The sequence below is a fragment of the Salmo salar genome, chromosome 15 (genome assembly GCF_965601325.2).
Source record: "Salmo salar chromosome 15, fSalSal1, whole genome shotgun sequence".
In the NCBI taxonomy this organism is placed as follows: domain Eukaryota; kingdom Metazoa; phylum Chordata; class Actinopteri; order Salmoniformes; family Salmonidae; genus Salmo; species Salmo salar.
Window position 1 is genome coordinate 60,673,348 of NC_138305.1, and position 21,044 is coordinate 60,694,391.

Below are 21,044 nucleotides of genomic sequence, written 5' to 3' on the forward strand. Positions count from 1 at the left end.
TGGTCTATTGTCCAGCCCTGCAGTTCTCTACACACCCCTCTCCCTCCCCCCTCCTAACTCTAACCCGCCCGCTGTTCTGCTAACCCTGCACTTTAGGCCTCGTCGCCCCCCCCCCCCTTTCGCCACCCGACCATGCCAAACAATGTCAGGCGGACATACTCTTTCAGTCCTCCCCCCATTATGTCATCCACAGACCATCCCAGAAAAGAATGACCCCTCCTTTCCCCCCCTCCAGTCACTTTCTCTCTCATCCTCTCCCTCTCTCACTTTATCGCTCCCTTTTTTGCTCTCTCCTTCCTCTCTGTTCCAGCCCATGCCTAGCTCAAATGAGGCCGTGTGTGGGCCTGCGCTAGTGTGTGTGCATGTGTGTGTGTGTGTCGGCCCGGATCAGATGAGAATGTGTTCTGGAACAATAGCCAGAGCCTAATCTCCATGTCAAAACCGCTCTCCCTCCCCAGCGAGTGTCTGCTCAGCATTTAGTAACGTTTTGTCTCCTATTCTAACAGAATCACAAAAAGAGCAGAAAGGAGGGGTGGAGGGTGAGCGTGGGGGAGTTGGTGTAGGGGCGGGGCAGGGCAGGGATTGGGGGATAGGGGGGTGTAAGGCTTTTAGGGGAGGGGGAAGGGCTGAGGAATGAGTTAAATGATTTTGGGGGGCTGAGGGCTGAGGTAAAGGGTTTTGAGGGATGCGTGCATGTGTGTGTGTGCATGTGTGTGCGTATGTGAGTGTGACTGTCCAGGCTGGGGACTGTGCTGGGCCCTGAGGTCCTTATCTCCCCGTCTGGCTGTTTGGACAATGTGTTTTCAGTAGCGAGGCAAAACGGAAGACAGCTCCAGCGCCACTAGGTCTTTAATAGGTTTATGTCCTATTGAATCCATCCAGCCACACAGATCAGATAGCCAGACCTTCTCAGCACTCATCATCTCTCTCTCTATCCCTCTCTCTCTCACTCTTTTTTTTCTTTTCCCACTTTCTTTTCTTTTCTTGTAGCCTGAGAGGGGTGGAGAGGCAGGGTGCAGTGCAGGGTAAATGGTGAATGGGGTTAAGTACATGTTTGAGCCCCCTGCGGGCAAGGGAGCTTTAGATGATGACTTAATCGTTTTCCTGGTCAATTATGTGTTTGTGGTCGCTCCCCTCCCAGCCCCGGTTATGATAGGGGGGAGGTCCGGTCCCCCAGGGAAAAGAGTAGCAGACACACGCTCGCTCTTTTTTTCCTCTCTCCCTCTGTCTTACTTTATGTCTCTCTTTATTATCTTCTCTCTCTCAGTCCTGCTGTGGTCTTTCTCTCTCTTGTCTTGTATCTCTCTCTCTCTGTTATCATCCTGCCTCCAGACTCCCTGATGTGATATGAATCCCCCTATGCCCCCTTAACTACACTCAACATTGATGTCTTCATCACAGAGCCCAGAAAGCCTTAAAACAATTGGTTCTGTACAAGAATGTGGCCCTATATACTTTATAATGTCAAATAAAATAAAATCCAATATTATCAGTGTTGGTATTATCATAATGTCAATTAATTTTAAATAAATAACCATAATTTATTCTATAATTATTTTCAGAATTATGATAATTATTACTCAAAATCTCTCTGAGCCTTTATCTCTCACAGTTTAACTACCAGAGTTGGGCTCAATTCAGAATTGAATTGAGAATGCCTCCTAAATTCCAATTCAATTCTTGAATTTGAATTGAATTTGATGTAGTAAAAGGGATACAGAATCACAATTTGAATTAAAGGAAATAGAATTGAATTCACTTAAACTCATTGAAATTCAAATGCCTCTTCTATTTTATATTAGGTCTAGTCTATACAAATAAACATCTTGTACAATTTTCAGGACAAACTCTTCAAATGAATGATCAAGAAAAACAAAACCTGTATGCAAATATTATCCTAAGTTGTTATATTTCATTAATCACCTACATTTTGTGTAATACGGGGTAAATACTACATTTCCCAGAATGCATTAGTTTAACCTAAAATACATAATTAGAAAATCAAGACAAAATGGCTGCTTGCCACAAAAAGCTTAGAGATGTGATCTGAATAATGTTACTTACCACCCTCATTCACTAACAGGGCTTTGGATGCAAGGACTATTGGGCCCAACTGCTGTCATTAGCTACATGTTAAGCATCCAGCTGAGTTATAGGGGGGGGTTATAGTGGGAATGATCAGTAGTTCTAAGCTCATGAGGCATAAACAGTATGAATGATATTCTCCAAGAATCAATGGGTTTACATTATATCCAAAAAGTAAATTGCACCAAACAAAATCTTTGCACCAATCACGGATTGTGGCTTTAGAATACATAACACAATAAGGTTGTGTCTAATATAACTGCATTGTTTGTCGAGAAAATATAATTGCCTTTCCACACACTAAGGTTAAAAGACTATATGAACATTGTTTCTAAGTGATATGTTCTTTGGTGCTAGAGAAAAGTGATATGTTCTTTGGTGTCTGGAAGTGTGACCTGTTAGATTCAATGAATCACTCATGTTCAATGACTGAGTGGAATTTCGTTGAATTGCACTGAATTAAATTCTACTTCCTGTCACAAACTCAAATTCAAATTCTACATCCTATGAGGTGTGGCCATTCAATTCAAATTTCAACTTATGAGTTGAATTGAGGTTAATTCCAAAATTCTGAATTGATCCCAATCCTGTTTACGACTATAGTGTGTATAATACATTCTAACAGTATTATCATATAATCCTTATTATTAAAGCCTCTCTCCTCTCCCATAGTTTAACCGCTGCATCACGTCCCAGCTCATCAAGTGGTTCAGTAACTTCCGGGAGTTCTACTACATCCAGATGGAGAAGTTTGCCCGGCAGGCTATCAACGACGGTGTCACCGGAGTGGAGGAGATGAGTGTCAGCCGCGACTGTGAGCTCTACCGAGCCCTCAACATGCACTACAACAAGGCCAATGACTTTGAGGTAGAACCGCTTTTAGTGCGACACCCATTTACTGCTGTGCGATCATAGCCTCGCCTGAATACTAATGTGATGCACAGCTTAATAAGGCTAATGTTGTTGAGGTAGGACACCATTAAGTGCGACACTTATTCAGTACTACTCACTACTGATCAGCTCACTCAGTATTTGTTTTTTATGTACAACAAAAGTGTCCTGAGACCAAACATACAGTATACATACACTACCTAGAAAGGGTGAGTTTCCCTTAGTGGACTAGTTAGATTTCTTTGACAATTTAAAACACAATACAACCACACGTGCATGGATTTAAAATCAACAAGGATGAATTGTGGTCCTCTTAAATAAATAGTTAAGAAATGAACAAACATAAACATACTGGGTCCATACTTCAGAACATTAGAAAAAGTTTACAATTTAGCCTGGACCTCATTGGCATCAGCCAATTACAATTGTCGACGTCGTTGCACGTGATAGAACGTTACATTGGAGCTGGTCCCACCAGATAACCTGGCACACGTTAGGCCCATGGTAACCTCACTAGCTGACAATTATACTTTTATTCTACTTGGTCTGTCTCAAGTGTAGAGTGCCAATATTTCAAGATGATGCATCCTTGACTAGGCTACGAGCTACTAACGTTAGAAGTTTTCACATATATGACAAAATCCCATGTTTTTGCACATCCGTTTCAGATATACTGTACATGTGCTTTTAAGGCAGAAAGATAAAGTAGGTCTATACAACATTTAAGTTGTCATATACTGTCTTCATCATTGCTTCATTGACAGGGCACATTAACTGTGGGTTTGAGCCCCCCTCGCGTCAAGCATTTTTGTTAAGGAAAACACTGTTGGTCCTTGATCCTTGATTAAAATAACCCATATGTGACAAAGTGGATGATTATTATTATGCATATAAAACATTTATGTAATATAGCCTATAGTAGCAACGATTATTTATGTAGCAGTGCCAGTACCTACTGTATGTGTTGGTCTGCAAGAGGGACTCCAACAAGAAGCTCCTCATTAAATGTATTCGTAATCTTAATTTAAAAGGTTTTCGCTACACTTTTCTTCTCAACACACTCAAAAACTATGAACTTATGAACGTAATTATACATTTCAAAGGGGGGATCATGTGGGATTCGCACCCTTGCCACAATCTGCGACAAATACGAGGAGCTAACCACTGGGCACAGACATCAGTTCAACGTCTAGTTTTGATTTACATGTGGTTGAGTTCTGAACTAATGTGAATTCAATGTGAATCAACAAAAAAGTTCAAATTGTTATTGGATTTAGGTTAAAAGTTGGGTGAAAATAATATGAAATGCCCTTACGGTGATGACTTTTTGCAAATTCAGTTTTTCACGTTGATTCAACGTCATCACATAATTTTTGGGGGGTTGAAATAACGTGGAAACAATGTTGATTCAACACATTTTTGCCCAGAGGGTAGGGGCTCTACACTGAGGTGTATGACCAATCAGTCGAACAGCTAACATAGCTTTTGACCACGTGCAACTACGTCAAAGATTTGAATTGGCTGATCCGTATTTTGAGACGGAGATCCAGGTTAAACTTAAACTTTTTCTAATGTTTGCAAGTATGACCTAGTATGCCTAGGCTACACAGTAGACCTAGCCTACTAGGCATACTTGGGTTACACATATAACACATAACAAAACAAAGGACAGGACTACATTGTCATAGTCTAGAGCAGGCCTCCCTCAGTAGATCAGCGATCTCAGGCTCCTAAATTGAGTTAGATGATGGTGATGGAGTTGATGCCAGATGATGGTGATGGAGTTGGCTTGCTGACCCTGATGTCGCCCTCCACTCAGCCTCTCTGTAGCCTGGACTTGATAGTCCTCCACAACTAACGTGTAACACCTACTTGGGTGATTCCTCTGCTGCTGCTACAGCGCTAACAGCCCAGCACACATCAGTCCAGAGCAGTCGTCATCCTCCCTATGAGCTCTCTGCCATTTCAGTAATGCAGTCAGGTTTCATTGATCAAGAAGCACCCAGTGCTGAGATGCATATTTTAAATGCAATAAATAGCTAGCTAGCCGAACCAGACAAGTCAACCTGCAATCAGTCCTGCAACTCCGTGGCTTATCAAAAACAAAAAACGCTAATTAAAAAACACCCTCTTGTGTTCCCTGAGAGAGAACTACAGTAAGGGTGTTCTAAAGGCTTATGAAACATGGCAGAACGTCAAGTCCAGCACAATATGCCTTCAATGTCAGCTGACAACAGTCCTTTAAAAGTCTGCAGCTAAGAATGGCCTGAAGTAGTGGGTGTGTGTGTTTTGTTGTTGCCGCATTTCCCAGTGTCCTGCTCACCTCGAAGGGTACAGCCGTCCCTTGGACCGGCCGCCGTGCTGGCAAAGCACTTCTCCAGTGTGTGTGTGTGTGCGCATGGGTGTGTGTTTGTGTGTCACTTTCAGGAGGGAAAATCTCACTGTTGTCAAGGTTAAGCGTCCCACTGTTTTTGCAAAAGGAAGAGGGAGAGAGAGAAAAAAGACAGGCAGAGAGGAAGATGGATAGATAGGGGAGTGATGTAGGGGGAGAGCGGGGGAATAGAGAGAAGATGGAAAGGGGGAGAAAAAGGGCAGAGAGAGGGAGAATGAAGGATAAGAGGAGAGAAAGACAACGCTTTGTGGAGAGTGCCCTTGTGGTAGGGGAATTCTGCAGCGCTCACATTTAAAGTGCCTCTCTCTCCCTCTCCTATGTCCGTTATGTGTCTGTTGGGGCTCTTCTTCTCTCCTCACACCCACACCCACACACACACACATAAACACACACACACCTCCCCCATACACTCTTGGCCCTCTTTGGGATTTGAACTACTCTAGGAGGAACAGAAGCACTTCCATATGAAGTCATAAGGCCAAAATGTACAGCATAACAGCAACCCAAGTTCCCCAACTCAAATCAGACAAGACAGACCAGGCATTCTTCTCCTGTACCAGGAAACTAGCCTTGGCCTGGCTTAGGAAACTCTCAATTTACATACATGAATGTAGAAATTTGCAAGCAGACAGAGAGAGGGAGAGGGAGAGAGAGGGAGAGAAAGAGATGGTGCAGGTGCAGGTGAATAAGTCTTCTATTGACTGAGGAGCTGGTACGGGGGTGTGGGGGAGGAGGGTGTAGACGTTTTGCATATTAAGGTTTTTCGCGGCAGGTGTCTGGGAGATATAAGAGCTGATTACAGAGGAGCACAAGAAAAATTTGCCCAGCGATGCAAATACACCACCCCGACACAAACGAACTGCCTTGGCCAGTGTGAAGTCTGCCAGTGCATGCGTGTTTTGTCTGTCTGGGTGTGTGTGTGTGTGTGTGTGTGTGTGTGTGTGTGTGTGTGTGTGTGTGTGTGTGTGTGTGTGCGTGCCTTGTGAGTCAGAGATGTGAAGTGTAGATAGAAATATACTGGATTTGTATCTAGATGCCCCCAAGGAGGAGAAGGAAGGGAAGTGATCTATAGAAAAGGGCCTTGGGTGCATCTAGATACACATCCAGTATATTTCCATCTACACCTTACATCTCTGACTCACAAGACACACACACACACACACACACACACACACAGGTCTGTGTTTTTTCTTGTTTGATGATATTCTGCTCTGTCACTGTGCTCCACTAATACACGCCCGTCTCCCTCTGAGCTCTTCTTTTGTAGTTATTGTTTCCTCTTCTCTTTCATTTCTCTCCCCTCTTTCTTTCTCTCTTCCTTCTGTTGCCTCTCTCCTTCTGTTTTCCCCCCATTAGGAAGTTTTTATTGCATAATTGCCACATTCCTTCTGGCACAGTGAATACCAGCTGTAATTAAAGAACCTGTGTTAATTACCTGCCCCAGCTCTCTCTCTCGCTATCCATTTTTTCTCAGCCCTCTCTCTTTCTTTCTTCCCCTCTTCTCTCTTCCATATCTCTTCTCTTTCGCCCCATCATCAAGATACCCCGTCTAACCCCCGTCCTCCTCCCAGATTTGTTCTAACCGTAAAAGTCAAACTCCCCCATTCATAAGGCAACTTTCCTTTCTGTGCTTCCCTGACACCCCAAAACATCAAAACGCTTTCTCTTCCTCTCTTTCTTTCTCTCTGCCGCCCTCTCTTCTATATCTCTCAATTTCCTATCCCCCTTTCATAAGGCTGAATGGTGGGGGGTGATAAATGGAATGGTGGGAGAAAAAGTGTCAGAAAATAGAGACAGAGAGAGTAGGGGTGGGGGGTGATGAAGATACATTTTTATGATGGCTCAGGGAACATCTCATATTTCCATAAGAGGGACTAGGCCAAATTTCCATTGTCAGTGGCCTCCCTCCCACATCACACACACACGCACGGGGACACACCCTACAGAGCATTTAAAGGAGGAAGTCCCTATGATCTCTGTCTTTAGAGAGTGAAGTACCAATGACAGCACACACACACACACACTCATCCTCAAGGTATCATGTGTCCACCCTTACCAGCTACTCCCTCGTATTGGAAAGACGTCTCTCACTACTTTTGTCTCTTTTCCTCTTTTGTCTATCCATCCGTCTGTCATCCCTCTGTTTGAATTGATACGGCCCTCCCACGGTTTGTACTCTCTCATAGCCAAGGGGTTTTCTGTTCATCAACGACAAAATCCCCAAGTTATAGAAAACTTTATTGTCCGTTCAAGTGAAACTTGGCTTTACCTCTTTCCTCTAAATCGCTCCTTCCTTCTCTTCTCCCTTGTATCCATCCCTATCTCTTCTCCATCTCTCCTCTCCAGTCCCTGTCCATTAATGGTGCCTTAAGAGAGGCTAAGACCAGATGCTGTCTTGAGACCTTGGGACTATAAGGTTTTATCTGCACAAAGCATAGTTCTGAGATATTGAGCATTACAGTTTTCAAATTCCAGATCTCAGAAAGGTTTTGTAGTGAATTCTTCTTTCATAGCCCATTAGGGTCATCTGTCGCAGCGGCCGGCTGTGACAGAGCCTGGACTCGAACCAGGATCTCTAGTGGCAGAGCTAGCACTGCGATGCAGTGCCTTAGACCACTGCACCACTCGGGAGCCCCCCCCCCCCTTCCTTCTTTCTAGTCTCATCATCAACTATATTAATACATTTTCATCTCACATTTTTTTAAGCAATAGTTCCCTAACATGACAAATACACTATATCCTTGCTAAAGCTTAGCTCTGGATGAGTAAACTGATATATTGGTCTGGTCTCTGACACCCAAAGTCAATCAATTACTTGCTAGTTGTCAATACAATGTGGTAAGTTTATAATTTTTGTGAATACCCCTTCGATGGGGGTTTTCATATTGACATAAAACTAGACAAAATGCCTCTCCTAAGACACCTGTATTTATTTGTTTCTACCATAAAGAGCATAAAAAGCATTCTTCTCAAAAAGTGGTTAAAAAAAATCTAAGTATTTTAAAAGAGGACCAGAACCTATGATATGAATAATCAAAGACTTGGGACTGTAAGGTTCTATCTGCAAAATGTAGTTTTGAGATTATGAGTATTTTTCAAGTCCCAGATGTCAGAAATGTTTTGTGATGCCTTCCTCTTTCATGACTCAATAAGTATATCACTTTACATACAATTATGTTGGATTGACAACCCAGCATTGTGCGATTGGATTGCAGATGGAATCTTTTAGCTCCAAGTTAAAAGGTGTTTGCACCGATTTCATTTTTTTTTTTCATCTTTCATTTACTCAAAACTCTCACATGTAAAGGACCACCTAAATAGCACTCTATGTGAATAACACATTTTTGACAAACATGTCAGACTTATAGTCCCAAGGTCAGGGTCGCTCCAACTGCCGTGCCCCATAGCACTGCTTAAGCTTCACATCTCCTTCCCCTTTGCTCCCTCACTCTCCTCTCCTCCTCCCTCTTGGGTCCACATTTGCTCTCTTCCAGGAGGGTAATGCCTGTCCTCTTCCCTTCTGTCGGTCTCATTCCTCTCTGATACACAGCGGGTGTGTTTGGTGTGGTGTGTGTGTGTGGTGTGGTGTGTTTGTGTGTGTGGGTCATCTCCCTGACCTGCATTTAACCCTGGGGGCTGTGGGGTTGAAAGGTCATGTCCAGTGGACACAGAGCAGACACACACAGGTGTAGTGTCTTCAATAAAAGCCTTTGTGTGTGTGTGTGTGTGTGTGTGTGTGTGTGTGTGTGTGTGTGTGTGTGTGTGTGTGTGTGTGTGTGTGTGTGTGTGTGTGTGTGTGTGTGTGTGTGTGTGTGTGTGTGTGTGTGTGTGTGTGTGTGTGTGAAAAAGAAATAGACAGATACAAAGAGAGAGAGAAATTTGACATGTTTTTGGCAGGCATACTGTAGTGTCTAATAGAGAACAGTAATGATGACCTGAGGAGAGCAAAGAGGAGCAACACTCTAATCAGCCTGTAAGGCTCACACTTATTTACATCTTCATTATCCTGGTTTCACAATGTGTTACTGTAACTGGCACTGTAGGTTGCTGTGAGAGTGTGTGACAAAAATGGTTTTAGCTGTTAACCTTGCAGACTTTAGTTTAAGGCACCAAAACAGTATTAGCAATCTCTGTGTTAATAGCCTCTAGTAGAAAGGGGAAAGAAAGAGGGTAAAGAATGAAGGAGAGAAGAGAGCTGCAGGTCACTCTTCACCGAGTGCCCTGCAGCTTTAATGCCTCTGTTTGAAAAATATGGCAGGTCCCGTCTTTAGTGTGCATGTGACCGTGTGTGTATGTTTGTGTGTGTGTCAAAGGAAGCCACTTAATTTTCTGAGTGCTTATTAAATGAGCAGAACTGTGCTTGAAGCCTGGAGCACCAGGGATGGGGTAGACTTACTTAATGGGACCCCATTGTGGTCTGACTTCTCTTGTCTCCCACACACACACACACACACACACACACACACACACACACACACACACACACACACACACACACACACACACACACACACACACACACACACACACACACACACACACACACACACACACACACACACACACACACACACACACACTTCATACTCCATAGCCATATACTAAATTAGAAGAACTGCATACTCCACTCCATTTGATCCTTTATTATCTTCCTCCCCTCCCCTCTCCCCTTCTTCTGTCCCCTTTTTCCCCCAACCTTCTGTCCCTGGTCACCTTGTGAGGGGCAGCCTGCCTTGTGGCACAGCTGCTGATTATGTCATTATTCCTGGACATTTTCAGTGTGTGTGTGTGACTAATGAAGCATGGCAAAGGGACCAATGCCAGAATAACCAGGGTGTGCATCAGAGCTGCAGATGTGTCAAAGACCCCCCCTTACACACACACACACACACACACACAAATGATTGCCAACTCAATACCCCCTCCAATCTGCAACATTATTCCCTTTCTCTCTCATCCACCCTTCCTTCCTTTCTCCCTAATTCCCCTCCTCCTCTCTGCTCCTTACTGCCCCCATCTTTGTCAACCCGCCCACCCACACGCTCCTTCGCCCTGGCTCTTCTATTCTTCCAATCTCTCCTCCTCCCCTCCCTCCATTCTCTTCCTCACCAGATGTCCCTGTCCTATCTTCCAGATTCCCTCTTTATTTCCGCCTCCTGGTCTCTCTCTGGGAGCTTGCCTGGCTTACTGATATAAGAGGCCCCAACACACCACTCCCTAACCCCCATTTAGATCACCGGCTGGGTCTCTGCTGGGGTGGGAAGCATATCAAATAGATAATGAAATGTGTGCTGTGTGTTTCAGTCAGAGAGGATTGTGCCTTTTGCTCATCTTAATAGACATTAATGAGAGAGCACAAAAGCTAGAGTTGCATTTCACTCCTGTATTGCAGTATTAGTGTTACTTGAATTTTGCAGTTGTGTTTTGTAGATGACAACATACATGAAGAGGTTTTTCATGATGGACAGGTCTCTCTGACTAGCCTACTACCCATCTGGAGAGAGTTAATGAGGAGGGGAGGGGATAAGAGAGATGTCAGATAAGGCCCTGATATGATTGGGGGGATGAGGGAAAGCAGTGATGGGAGTTTGTCAGCAGCGTCTTCGACACTGTCCCGTCCTTCACTCCCTGCCTGTGGTACACCTTGAGAAACACACAGATGACGCTAGCCAAGTGTTTGCTCCTACAAGGAAAAACACACGATGCAGCAGCCAAATGCAGGAAGGCAGCAGCCCCTCAAGGCTGCAGCTAAGGCCCCAAGGCCACCTCCACCCTACCACTATCAGTACTATAAGGAGAGTATTTACACAGCTTTCAGGTTGGTTTCCCCTTCTCCTCTCTTTCCTTTTCTTTCTTTTCCTTTCATTTTATGTCCTTCTCTTCTCTCCTCTCCTCTTGGACTCTTCCAATGCCATGGCATTGTCTTATCAGCTGAAGTGGGGTGGCGGGAGAAAGACAGGGAGGAAGGGGGAGGAATGGGCATCGGTTCTGTTTGCCCAAATTGACAGTGCAGTCCAAGAGGTTATCAAAACCGTTGCAGATAATTGATTGAAGTTTTACTCAACAAAGATCTTATATTTTCTTAAGTTAAGATTATGTTTCCCTGCTGAACAGTTTCCAACATCAACCATTCAGAATTTGAAGCTGGTAAAATGTTGAAAGAAATTGTGTTCCATTGTCAGAGCTCAACCTCCACAGAATTCCGTGTATAGTAAAATCCCAGATTGGCCCTCAGCCAGAGCGAAAGACATGGGAAGCGTTCCTATTCCCAGGCCGGATGCAGGTTAGGAATTACAGTGGCTTGCGAAAGTATTCACCCCTCTTGGCATTTTTCCTATTTTGTTGCCTTACAACCTGGAATTAAAATAGATTTTTGGGGGGTTTGTATCATTTGATTTACACAACATGCCTAGCACTTTGAAGATGCAAAATATGTTTTATTGTGAATCAAACAAGAAATAAGACAACAAAACAGAAAACTTGAGCGTGCATAACTATTCACTCCCCCAAAGTCAATACTTTGTAGAGCCACCTTTTGCAGCAATTATAGCTGCAAGTCTCTTGGGGTATGTCTCTATAAGCTTGGCACATCTTTCCACTGGGATTTCTGCCCATTCTTCAAGGCAAAACTGCTCCAGCTCTTTCAAGTTGGATGGGTTCCGCTGGTGTACAGCAATCTTTAAATCATACCACAGATTCTCAATTGGATTGAGGTCTGGGCTTTGACTAGGCCATTCCAAGACATTTAAATGTTTCCCCTTAAACCACTCAAGTGTTGCTTTAGCAGTATGCTTAGGGTAATTGTCAGGCTGGAAGGTGAACCTCCGTCCCAGTCTCAATTCTCTGGAAGTCTGAAACAGGTTTACCTCAAGAATGTCCACTGTATTTAGCGCCATCCATCATTCCTTCAATTCTGACCAGTTTCCCAGTCTCTGCCAATGAAAAACATCCCCACAGCATGATGCTGCCACCACCATGCTTCACTGTGGGGATGGTGTTCTCGGGGGGTGATGTGAGGTGTTGGGTTTGCACCAGACATAGTGTTTTCCTTGATGGCCAAAAATCTCAATTTTAGTCTCATATGACCAGAGCACCTTCTTCCATGTGTTTGGGGAGTGTCCCACATGCCTTCTGGCGAACACCAAACATGTTTGCTTTTTTAATTTTAATTTTAATTTATTTTTTATTTAATCAATGACTTTGTTATGGCCACTCTTCAGTAAAGCCCATTTCTGTGGAGTGTACGGCTTAAAGTGGTCCCATGGACAGATACTCCAATCTCCCCTGTGGAGCTTTGTAGCTCCTTAAGGGTTATCTTTGGTCTCTTCGTTGCCTCTCTGATTAATGTCCTCCTTGCCTGGTCTGTGAGTTTTGGTGGGCGGTCCTCTCTTGGCAGGTTTGTTGTGGTGCCATATTCTTTCAATTTTTTTATAATGATTAAATGGTGCTCCGTGGGATGTTCAAAGTTTCGGATATTTGTTTAGAACTCAACCCTGATCTGTTCTTCTCCACAACTTTGTCCCTGACTTGTTTGGCGAGCTCCTTGGTCTTCATGGTGCCGCTTGCTGGTTGGTTCCCCTTGCTTCGTGCAGACTCTGGGGCCTTTCAGAACAGGTGTATATGTACTGAGATCATGTGACACTTAGATTGCACACAGGTGGACTTTATTTCACTAATTATGTGACTTCTGAAGGTAATTGGTTGCACCAGATCTTATTTAGGGGCTTCATAGCAAAGGGGGTGAATACATATGCACACACCACTATTCAGTTTTACATTTTTTGTAATTTTTTGAAACATGTAATTCTTTTCATTTCACCAATTGAAAATATGTTGTGTATGTCCATTACATGAAATCCAAATAAAAATCCATTTTAATTACAAGTTGTAACGCAACAAAATAGGAAAAACACCAAGGGGGATGAATACTTTTGCAAGGCACTGTAACCCAGGGGAACTCAGAGCATGTGTGCTTCTTTCAAGGCTAGCCCAGCACACACAGTGCTTATCTTCTAGGTTCTCTTTTTGTTTGTCCAGCGCTGAGCAAATAGAAGGTGCAATACATCTCCTGACAGTTCCCAAAGGCAGGCATAAAACACGCTGGCCAAACAAACACTATACCCTGAGTCACCTAGAGGAGCTTTCTCAGGCTTTGCAGAACACAGATTCCCACCCCTTGAACAGTGGTGGATTTAGGCCCCCTGGCTGGCTACCTTTCTGCTGTTGGTTTAAGCAGTCTTAAGACAGCCTGGATGATGTTGTGTGAATATCCCCCAGCAAGCAGTCTAGGAGGTGCCATTGTCCTCTGCCATATTTTATTACCTCATCAAAAAAAACAGGAAATCCGATTCCCCCTTTCTGCAAGAGAGCTTATCCCGCTGTCTCAAAGCAAGCTGTCATGAGAGAGAGAGAAGGGGAAAGAGAGACAGAGAGAGAGAGAATGAGAGAGGAAGGGGTGAGTAGGGGAGACAGAGGATGAATGAGAGTGATTAAATGCCTCATCTGTGCCGCTTGTCCATGGAACCCCCTCGTTTTCTCGTTTTCTCGTCTCACCCCCTCCATCCTCAGTAGGGGGGGGGTGATAGGTCCACTTCTCCTTCATCAATATTTACTACCCTAACAGCAGGACTTGGGTTGGGCCATGGAGGGGGAGAGGTGGAGGGTGAGCGACATGCGTGTGTGAGAGGGTACACAGCAGGATGAATGAATGCTGGGTAAAATATTACAGCTTTCATTGTCGCCAAACAACACTCTGGCGCTTTTTTGTCCTTCCTTTCTCTGGCTCCCCCTCTCTCCTCTTCTCCTACTCTCCTCCTTTCATATTGTGTTATACTGGGCAAGAGCAGCATAATATCGCTTTACATGAATGCTCTTGTTTTGGACACTCTCTCACTGCCCCCCCCCCTTCTCTCCGTGGACAGTGTGAGGCAGTACCAAAATATTTATTCCATTTATATTAGTCTGATGTCTGATGTACCATATTTTGTGTGTGTGTGTGCGTGTGGGACTCAGAGAGGTCAGCATCAGATGCGATGTTCCTCTTTCATTCAGTCAGTTACCCTGCTTGCCTTTCTCAGTCCCCCCATCAGATACGATGTTCCTCTTTCTTTCAGTCAGTCACCCTGCTTGCCTTTTCTCACTCTCTCACTGCCCCCCCTCTCTACCTTTATTCTGCTATCACCAACGCCTCTGGAACAAAGGTCCAACAGCTGACCCAAGGAAGGAGGGGGGACGGAGAGGGGGACACAACAGTTAGAGCGCTCTGCTGGCCACGACAAGCAGGCAGCTCGTAAGCACACACACACACACGATGACAGACAAAGGGCTCAGGGACAAGAATAACTCTCTCTCTCGCTCTCTTGCTCCTGCTTCTCTCTCTCTCTCTCTCTCTCTCTCTCTCTCTCTCTCTCTCTCGCTCCGTCTCCACTCTCTCAGTCAAGAGGATCTGAAATACCAATACCCTTTTCTGCTTGACATTGCCTTCTCCTTGCAGTCAGCATTTTGCTGTCCTTTTATAGTCAAAACATCAGGACAAATTCCATGTAGGAATATTCTTAGTAATACGGCACTCCCTGTGTCTCGTACTGCACTGGACTGCTGCTTGCCTGTTTGCCTGCTGACCAGTCTGGTGTCTATAGGGGACACAGTCACAGTCTCCTGCCATCCAGTTTATTGTGTCACTGTGTTTCATAGGTGACACCAGGCCAAACACTGATTTATTTTTATTTTATTGTGTCGTAAAAGTGTTATCCATTAGTAAGATATGGTGTTTTGTACAGTAGGTTGTATTGACTGCTGTTAGCCCTAGATGTCACACATTTACTGAATCTGCACAAATACATTGTGTGTGTGTGTGTGTGTGTGTGTGTGTGTGTGTGTGTGTGTGTGTGTGTGTGTGTGTGTGTGTGTGTGTGTGTGTGTGTGTGTGTGTGTGTGGGTGTGTGTGTCTGTGTGTGTGTTCCGGTGGCCACTAACCTTGCTGTGTCCTGACGCTCCTGATGAGTACCTGCAGGACACAGTAGGAGAGGAGCGGAGTGCGCACTGTCAGGGGTTTGGGTAAGCTGCCAGGTGTGTGTGTGTCTGCCCGCATGTCTGCCTGTGTGTGTGTGTGTGTGTGTGTGTGTGTGTGTGTGTGTGTGTGTGTGTGGCTGCAGAGGGAGGCAGGCAGGGAGACAGTCAGCATTAACCAAGCAGGTGACCCCTGAATCCTGCATTGCTCTGGGGCTTTGAGTGAAGGAGAGAGGTTCAGCCAAATACACCAGGGCTGTGTGTGTGTGCATGTGTGTCTGTGTGTGTGTGCGTACATGCTTGTGTGTGTGCATGTGTACACGCTCGTGTGTGTGCATGTGTGTCTCTCTCTCACAGTTTGAGATGTGTCATCTTCTTGGTTCAATCAGGTGTGTGTGTATGTGTGTGGACGTGCATGTGTGTGTGCTCCTACACATGTGTATGTGTGCTGGCTTGGGGTAAGGTGTCACAGATCTTTTCCAGACAAATAATCTCTATGGTGTCAATGAGCTTTGCCGTTATGGACACTAAAGAACCTGTGTGTCTGTGTGTTCCCAAAGCAAAACTTCCTCTTTTCAGGCTGTTGTGTGGGGTCATATTTACAGTACACTCATAAAGATGTCTTTCTGAAGCTTGGGAGCGGAGGGGGGAGGAGGAGGGTGGGATATAAACCTGAGAATTTGCAAGAAATAAGCCATTATAAGTCACAACACTATATTTCAATGGATTTTTTTAGGAAGTAGCAACTGAAGAGACAGGTGATACACAATGTTACAGAACACCACAGGGCTTCTCAATACAGCCACAAACTCAACCCTTTATTGTTGTGATAACGGTGTGTTACTGTAACTGATACAATTATTTTCTACCACACTACTGTAATTTCCGGACTATTGAGCGCACCTGAATATAAGCCGCACCCACTGAATTTAAAAAATATATATTATTTTGAACATAAATAAGCCGCAGGTGCCTACCGGTACATTGAAACAAATTAACTTTACAGAGGCTTTAACGAAACACGGCTTGTAACAAAAATAAATAGGCTTTAACAAAACACGGCTTGTAACAAAAAAATAAAAATTAGCAGTAAGCTTTAGTTGTCTTTTTGCATTTATTTAATTCCTAACGCTGCTGTTTCCAACGTCTTATCATCGATTCATTAAGACCAAGCTCCCGTGCAGCAGCTCTATTTCCTTTTCCAACAGCCAGATCAATCGCCTTCAACTTGAAAGCTGCATCATATGCATTTCTCCGTGTCTTTGCCATGATGAGGGTGACAAAATGACTACCGTAATCAGAATGATGGGAAGTTTGAGAGCGCTCGATTTAATCAAAACAGTACACAAAAAAGTTGTTTGACCTTAACCCGTTCGGCAATTTCATTGGTCTAATGAAAGCTTCATGCCGCCAAAAAACTGAGCACGTCACAGAATGTGTTTTTTTGTAGAAAAAAAAAATTTAAAGCGGGAAAAATACATATATTAGCCGCGTCATTGTTTAAGCCGCGAGGTTCAAAGCGTGGGAAAAAAGTTGCGGCTTATAGTCCGGAAACAACGGTACTACTCTCACCTAAGTTGTGATATAAAATACATTTTGATACGTTTTAATAATAGTATTATTAATGGAAGATCTGATAATATTATAATATATTATTAGGTATTATATACTTATGCAATAAGGCTTGAGGGGGTGTGGTATATGGACAATATTCCACGGCTAAGGACTGTTCTTATGCTCGACGCAACGCGCAGTGCCTGGGTACAGCCCTTGGTCGTGGTATAATGGCCATATACCACAAAACCCAGAGGTGCCTTATTGCTATTATAAACTGGCTACTAACATAATAATAATAAATATTTTGCCATACCGGTGGTATATGGTCTCATATACTACGGCTTTCATAATGTTACAGTTCATACATATATTCAATGTATGTGGCAGTCATCAGACCCACAACTATGGTGTTGCTATCACCATGCTCCAATGAAACAAACCATCAGGAGAACCTGAACTAACGTCCCCTGTCTTCTGTCTGTTTGGTGCAGGTTCCAGAGCTGTTCCTGGAGGTGGCTACGATCACGCTGCGTGAGTTTTTCAATGCCATTGTGGCGGGCAAAGACGTGGACCCATCCTGGAAGAAGGCCATCTACAAGGTGATCTGCAAGCTGGACAGCGAAGTGCCCGAGGTCTTTAAGTCACCCAACTGTCTCCAGGAGCTCTTACACGAGTAACCTATCATGACCTGCCTTCACCCCCCGCCCCGACGCTTTGTGCTTTTTTTGATTTTCATGTTTTTATTTATTTATTTATTTTTTATCAGATTTTCTTGCTTTTTTGGAATGTATGAAGTATGAAGTTGCATTCCTCCCAATCTGAAGCCTACTGGGCTGTCCAAGTTATCTAGCTATTGTGTTGTTGTTATTATTATTATTCATTTCATCATGACTATGATTATTATTAGTTTTTTTTATTATTATTCAGCTGATCTGAAAATACTTTGATCCTATTGAGCAGGGGTGTCAAACTCATTTGATGGAAGGCCTAGTGTCTGCGGGTTTTTGTTTTTTTCTTTCATTTAAGCCCTAGACAACCAGTTGTGGGGAGTTCCTTACTAATTAGTGACCTTAATTCATCAATCAAGTACAAGGGAGGAGCGAAGATCCGCAGATACTCGGCCCTCCATGGATTGAGTTCGACACGTGCTATTTGGTGGTTGGACTGTGTGAAACCTGATCTATCTGCCCTGATGTACTAGAAACACTAAATAGGGGTTCTCACTATGCCCAGGCAAGGGCTTCCCACTACCCTGTACCCTACCTACTCTTAGGATGACCCTACAATGCTAGTGCGGTCACCAATAGATTTTGGCCACTACACTACGAAAGGGGAGAGGGGTCCTCAATAGGCTCTCCCCACTATGCGAGGTGACTCCCCAATAGGTGCCCAATACAATGGATGTCCCACGGAGGACAACACTACACTACGCTTTATTAACTACTGAACTATACTGGAATACTAGTACTGGTCTGTATTGGTATACTGGAACTGGACTGCTATCAGTCATCTACTGAGCTCGACCATGATACTTTGAAGTGTGCTTTCTGTGATTAGGACATTGTGTTTATTGGGTGTATATTATTAATATTATTATTCCTGTTGTCATTGTTGTTTTGATTATCATTATTATTTGTCATTATTGCTTGATACAGATTGGCACTTCCAGATTTGTCCCTTGACAACGTTACAGAAAATAAATTATTATTATTATTCCAAAAGAGTTTAAATTCTCTACATATAATTACTTTGCTCTCAGTAATTTGGGCAAAAACCTCTTGCTCATTTTCATATCCCTCATCCCCTCCTCTTTCTGTTTGTGTAGGTCCACATTTTGTTTGAACTTCTCTGCTGATAGGGAAGACACTGGAGAGAGAGTAGGCTTCAGTCCGGGGGCTCAAGTAAATACACAAGGGGGAGTCTTAACCCTAAGCTCTGCACAAATAGAAAACATTGCTGTAAAAGGTGTTGGTTTGGAAGAGCACATGGTGCAACCAGTGGCAGTGCACAAATACAGAGGTGTGTGGGGCAGTGACAGACACACACACATACATACCTACAAGTATACACAAACACACATAGAAACATGCAGCTTGTGACCTTTTGGTATTAAGACAGACCAGTTAATGCTTGAGTTTATGACTTATTGTTTCAAGGCTGAATTTCCATGTTTACTCCAGTATTGAAACATCAAAGGAGTTCATGTTATCTTAATACATTTATGGGCCATTCACTAAGGATTACATCATTCATTCATTCGTTCCTACATACATTACCAGTCAAAAGTTTGGACACACCTACTCATTCAAGAGTTTTTCTTTATTTTAACTTTTTTCTACATTGTAGAATAATAGTGAAGACATCACAGCTATGAAATAACACATATGGAATCATGTAGTAACCAAAAAAGTGTTAAAGATATCAAAATATATTTTATATTTGAGATTCTTCAAAGTAGCCACCCTTTGCCTTGATGACAGCTTTGCACACTCTTGGCATTCCCTCAACCAGCATCACCTTGAATGCTTTTCCAACAGTCTTGAAGGAGTTCCCACATATGCTGAGCACTTATTGGCTGGTTTTCCTTCACTCTGCGGTCCAACTCATCCCAAACCATCTCAATTTGTTTGAGGTCGGGTGATTTGGCTCCCGACTGGAGCAGCTGTCTAAGACACTGCATCGCAAATCAAATGTAATTTGTCACATGCGCCGAATACAACAGGTGTCAACCTTACAGTGAAATACTTACTTACAAGCCCTTAACCTCTTGGGGCTAGGTGGGACGCTAGCGTGCCACCTGTGGTGCACTCCATCAACAGCAGGTGCATTTCAAGAGCGGCAAATTTGAATCCAAATAAATGTCAAAATTCAAATTTTTCAAAAATACAACTATGTTACACCATTTGAAAGATAAACATCTCCTTAATCTAACCACGTTTTACGATTTCAAAAAGGTTTTACGGCGAAAGCATAAATTTAGAGTATGTTAGGACAGTACATTTACAAGAGTTGTGTGTAATGTTTTGTCAAGTCAAAGACAGGGTCACCAAAACCATAAAACCAGCTAAAATGATACACTAACCTTTTACAATCTCCATCAGATGACACTCCTAGGACATTATGTTAGACAATGCATGCATTTTTAGTTCTATCAAGTTCATATTTATATACAAAAACAGCGTTTTACTATGGCATTGATGTTGAGGAAATCGTTTCCCTCCAATAACCGGCAGTCAAGTCAGCGTCAGAAATTAAATAATTAAAATTAGAAAACATTGTTAAAATATTATATTGTCATTTAAAGAATTATAGATTTACATCTTTTGAACGCAATCAACTTGCCAGATTTAAAAATAACCTTACTGGGAAATCACACTTTGCAATAATCTGAGCACTGTGCCCAGAAAAATACGCGTTGCGATACAGACTAGACGTCATGTTGGGGAGATCTAAAATCGAAAATACTATGTAAATAATCCATTACCTTTGATTCTCTTCATCAGATGTCACTTCCAGGTATCACAGGTCCATAACGAATGTAGTTTTGTTCAAAAAAGCTCATCATTTATGTCCAAAAATCTCCGTCTCGTTAGCACATGATGTAAGCCAGCCGGACTTCTCGTCATGAACGAGGGGAAAAAATATATTTCCGTTCGTTCAAACATGTCAAACGTTGTATAGCATAAATCATTAGGGCCTTTTTTAACCAGAACATGAATAATATTCAAGGTGGACGAATGCATAGCCTTTTATAACGTATTGGAACGAGGGTACCCAACATGAAGTAGCGCGCCAGGTGTCTAATGGGACATCACCGTTCCATGGCTCTTGTTCGGTCAGATCTCCCTCCAGAAGACTCAAAACACTTTGTAAAGGCTGGTGACATCTAGTGGAAGCAATAGGAAGTGCCAAAATATTCCTAAACCCCTGTGTCTTTCAATGGGATAGCTTTAAAGTCAATACAACACATCAGGTATCCACTTCCTGTCAGAAAATGTCTCAGGGTTTTGCCTGCCAAATGAGTTCTGTTATACTCACAGACACCATTCAAACAGTTTTGGAAACTTTAGAGTGTTTTCTATCCATATATAATAAGTATATGCATATTCTA

General features: G+C 43.3%; 1 protein-coding gene across 1 annotated transcript in view; it reads left to right on the forward strand.

The window, feature by feature from the left end:
• The window catches only part of LOC106571759 (prospero homeobox 1a), a 43,128-nt gene extending 24,471 nt beyond the window's left edge, over positions 1–18,657 (forward strand). The window contains exons 4-5 of the mRNA XM_014145186.3: positions 2,758–2,952; positions 17,425–18,657. Coding sequence (XP_014000661.1) covers positions 2,758–2,952; positions 17,425–17,610 — 381 coding nt within the window. The 3' untranslated portion in view covers positions 17,611–18,657. The remainder of the gene's footprint in view (positions 1–2,757; positions 2,953–17,424) is intronic.
• Positions 18,658–21,044: the final 2,387 nt, after the last annotated feature.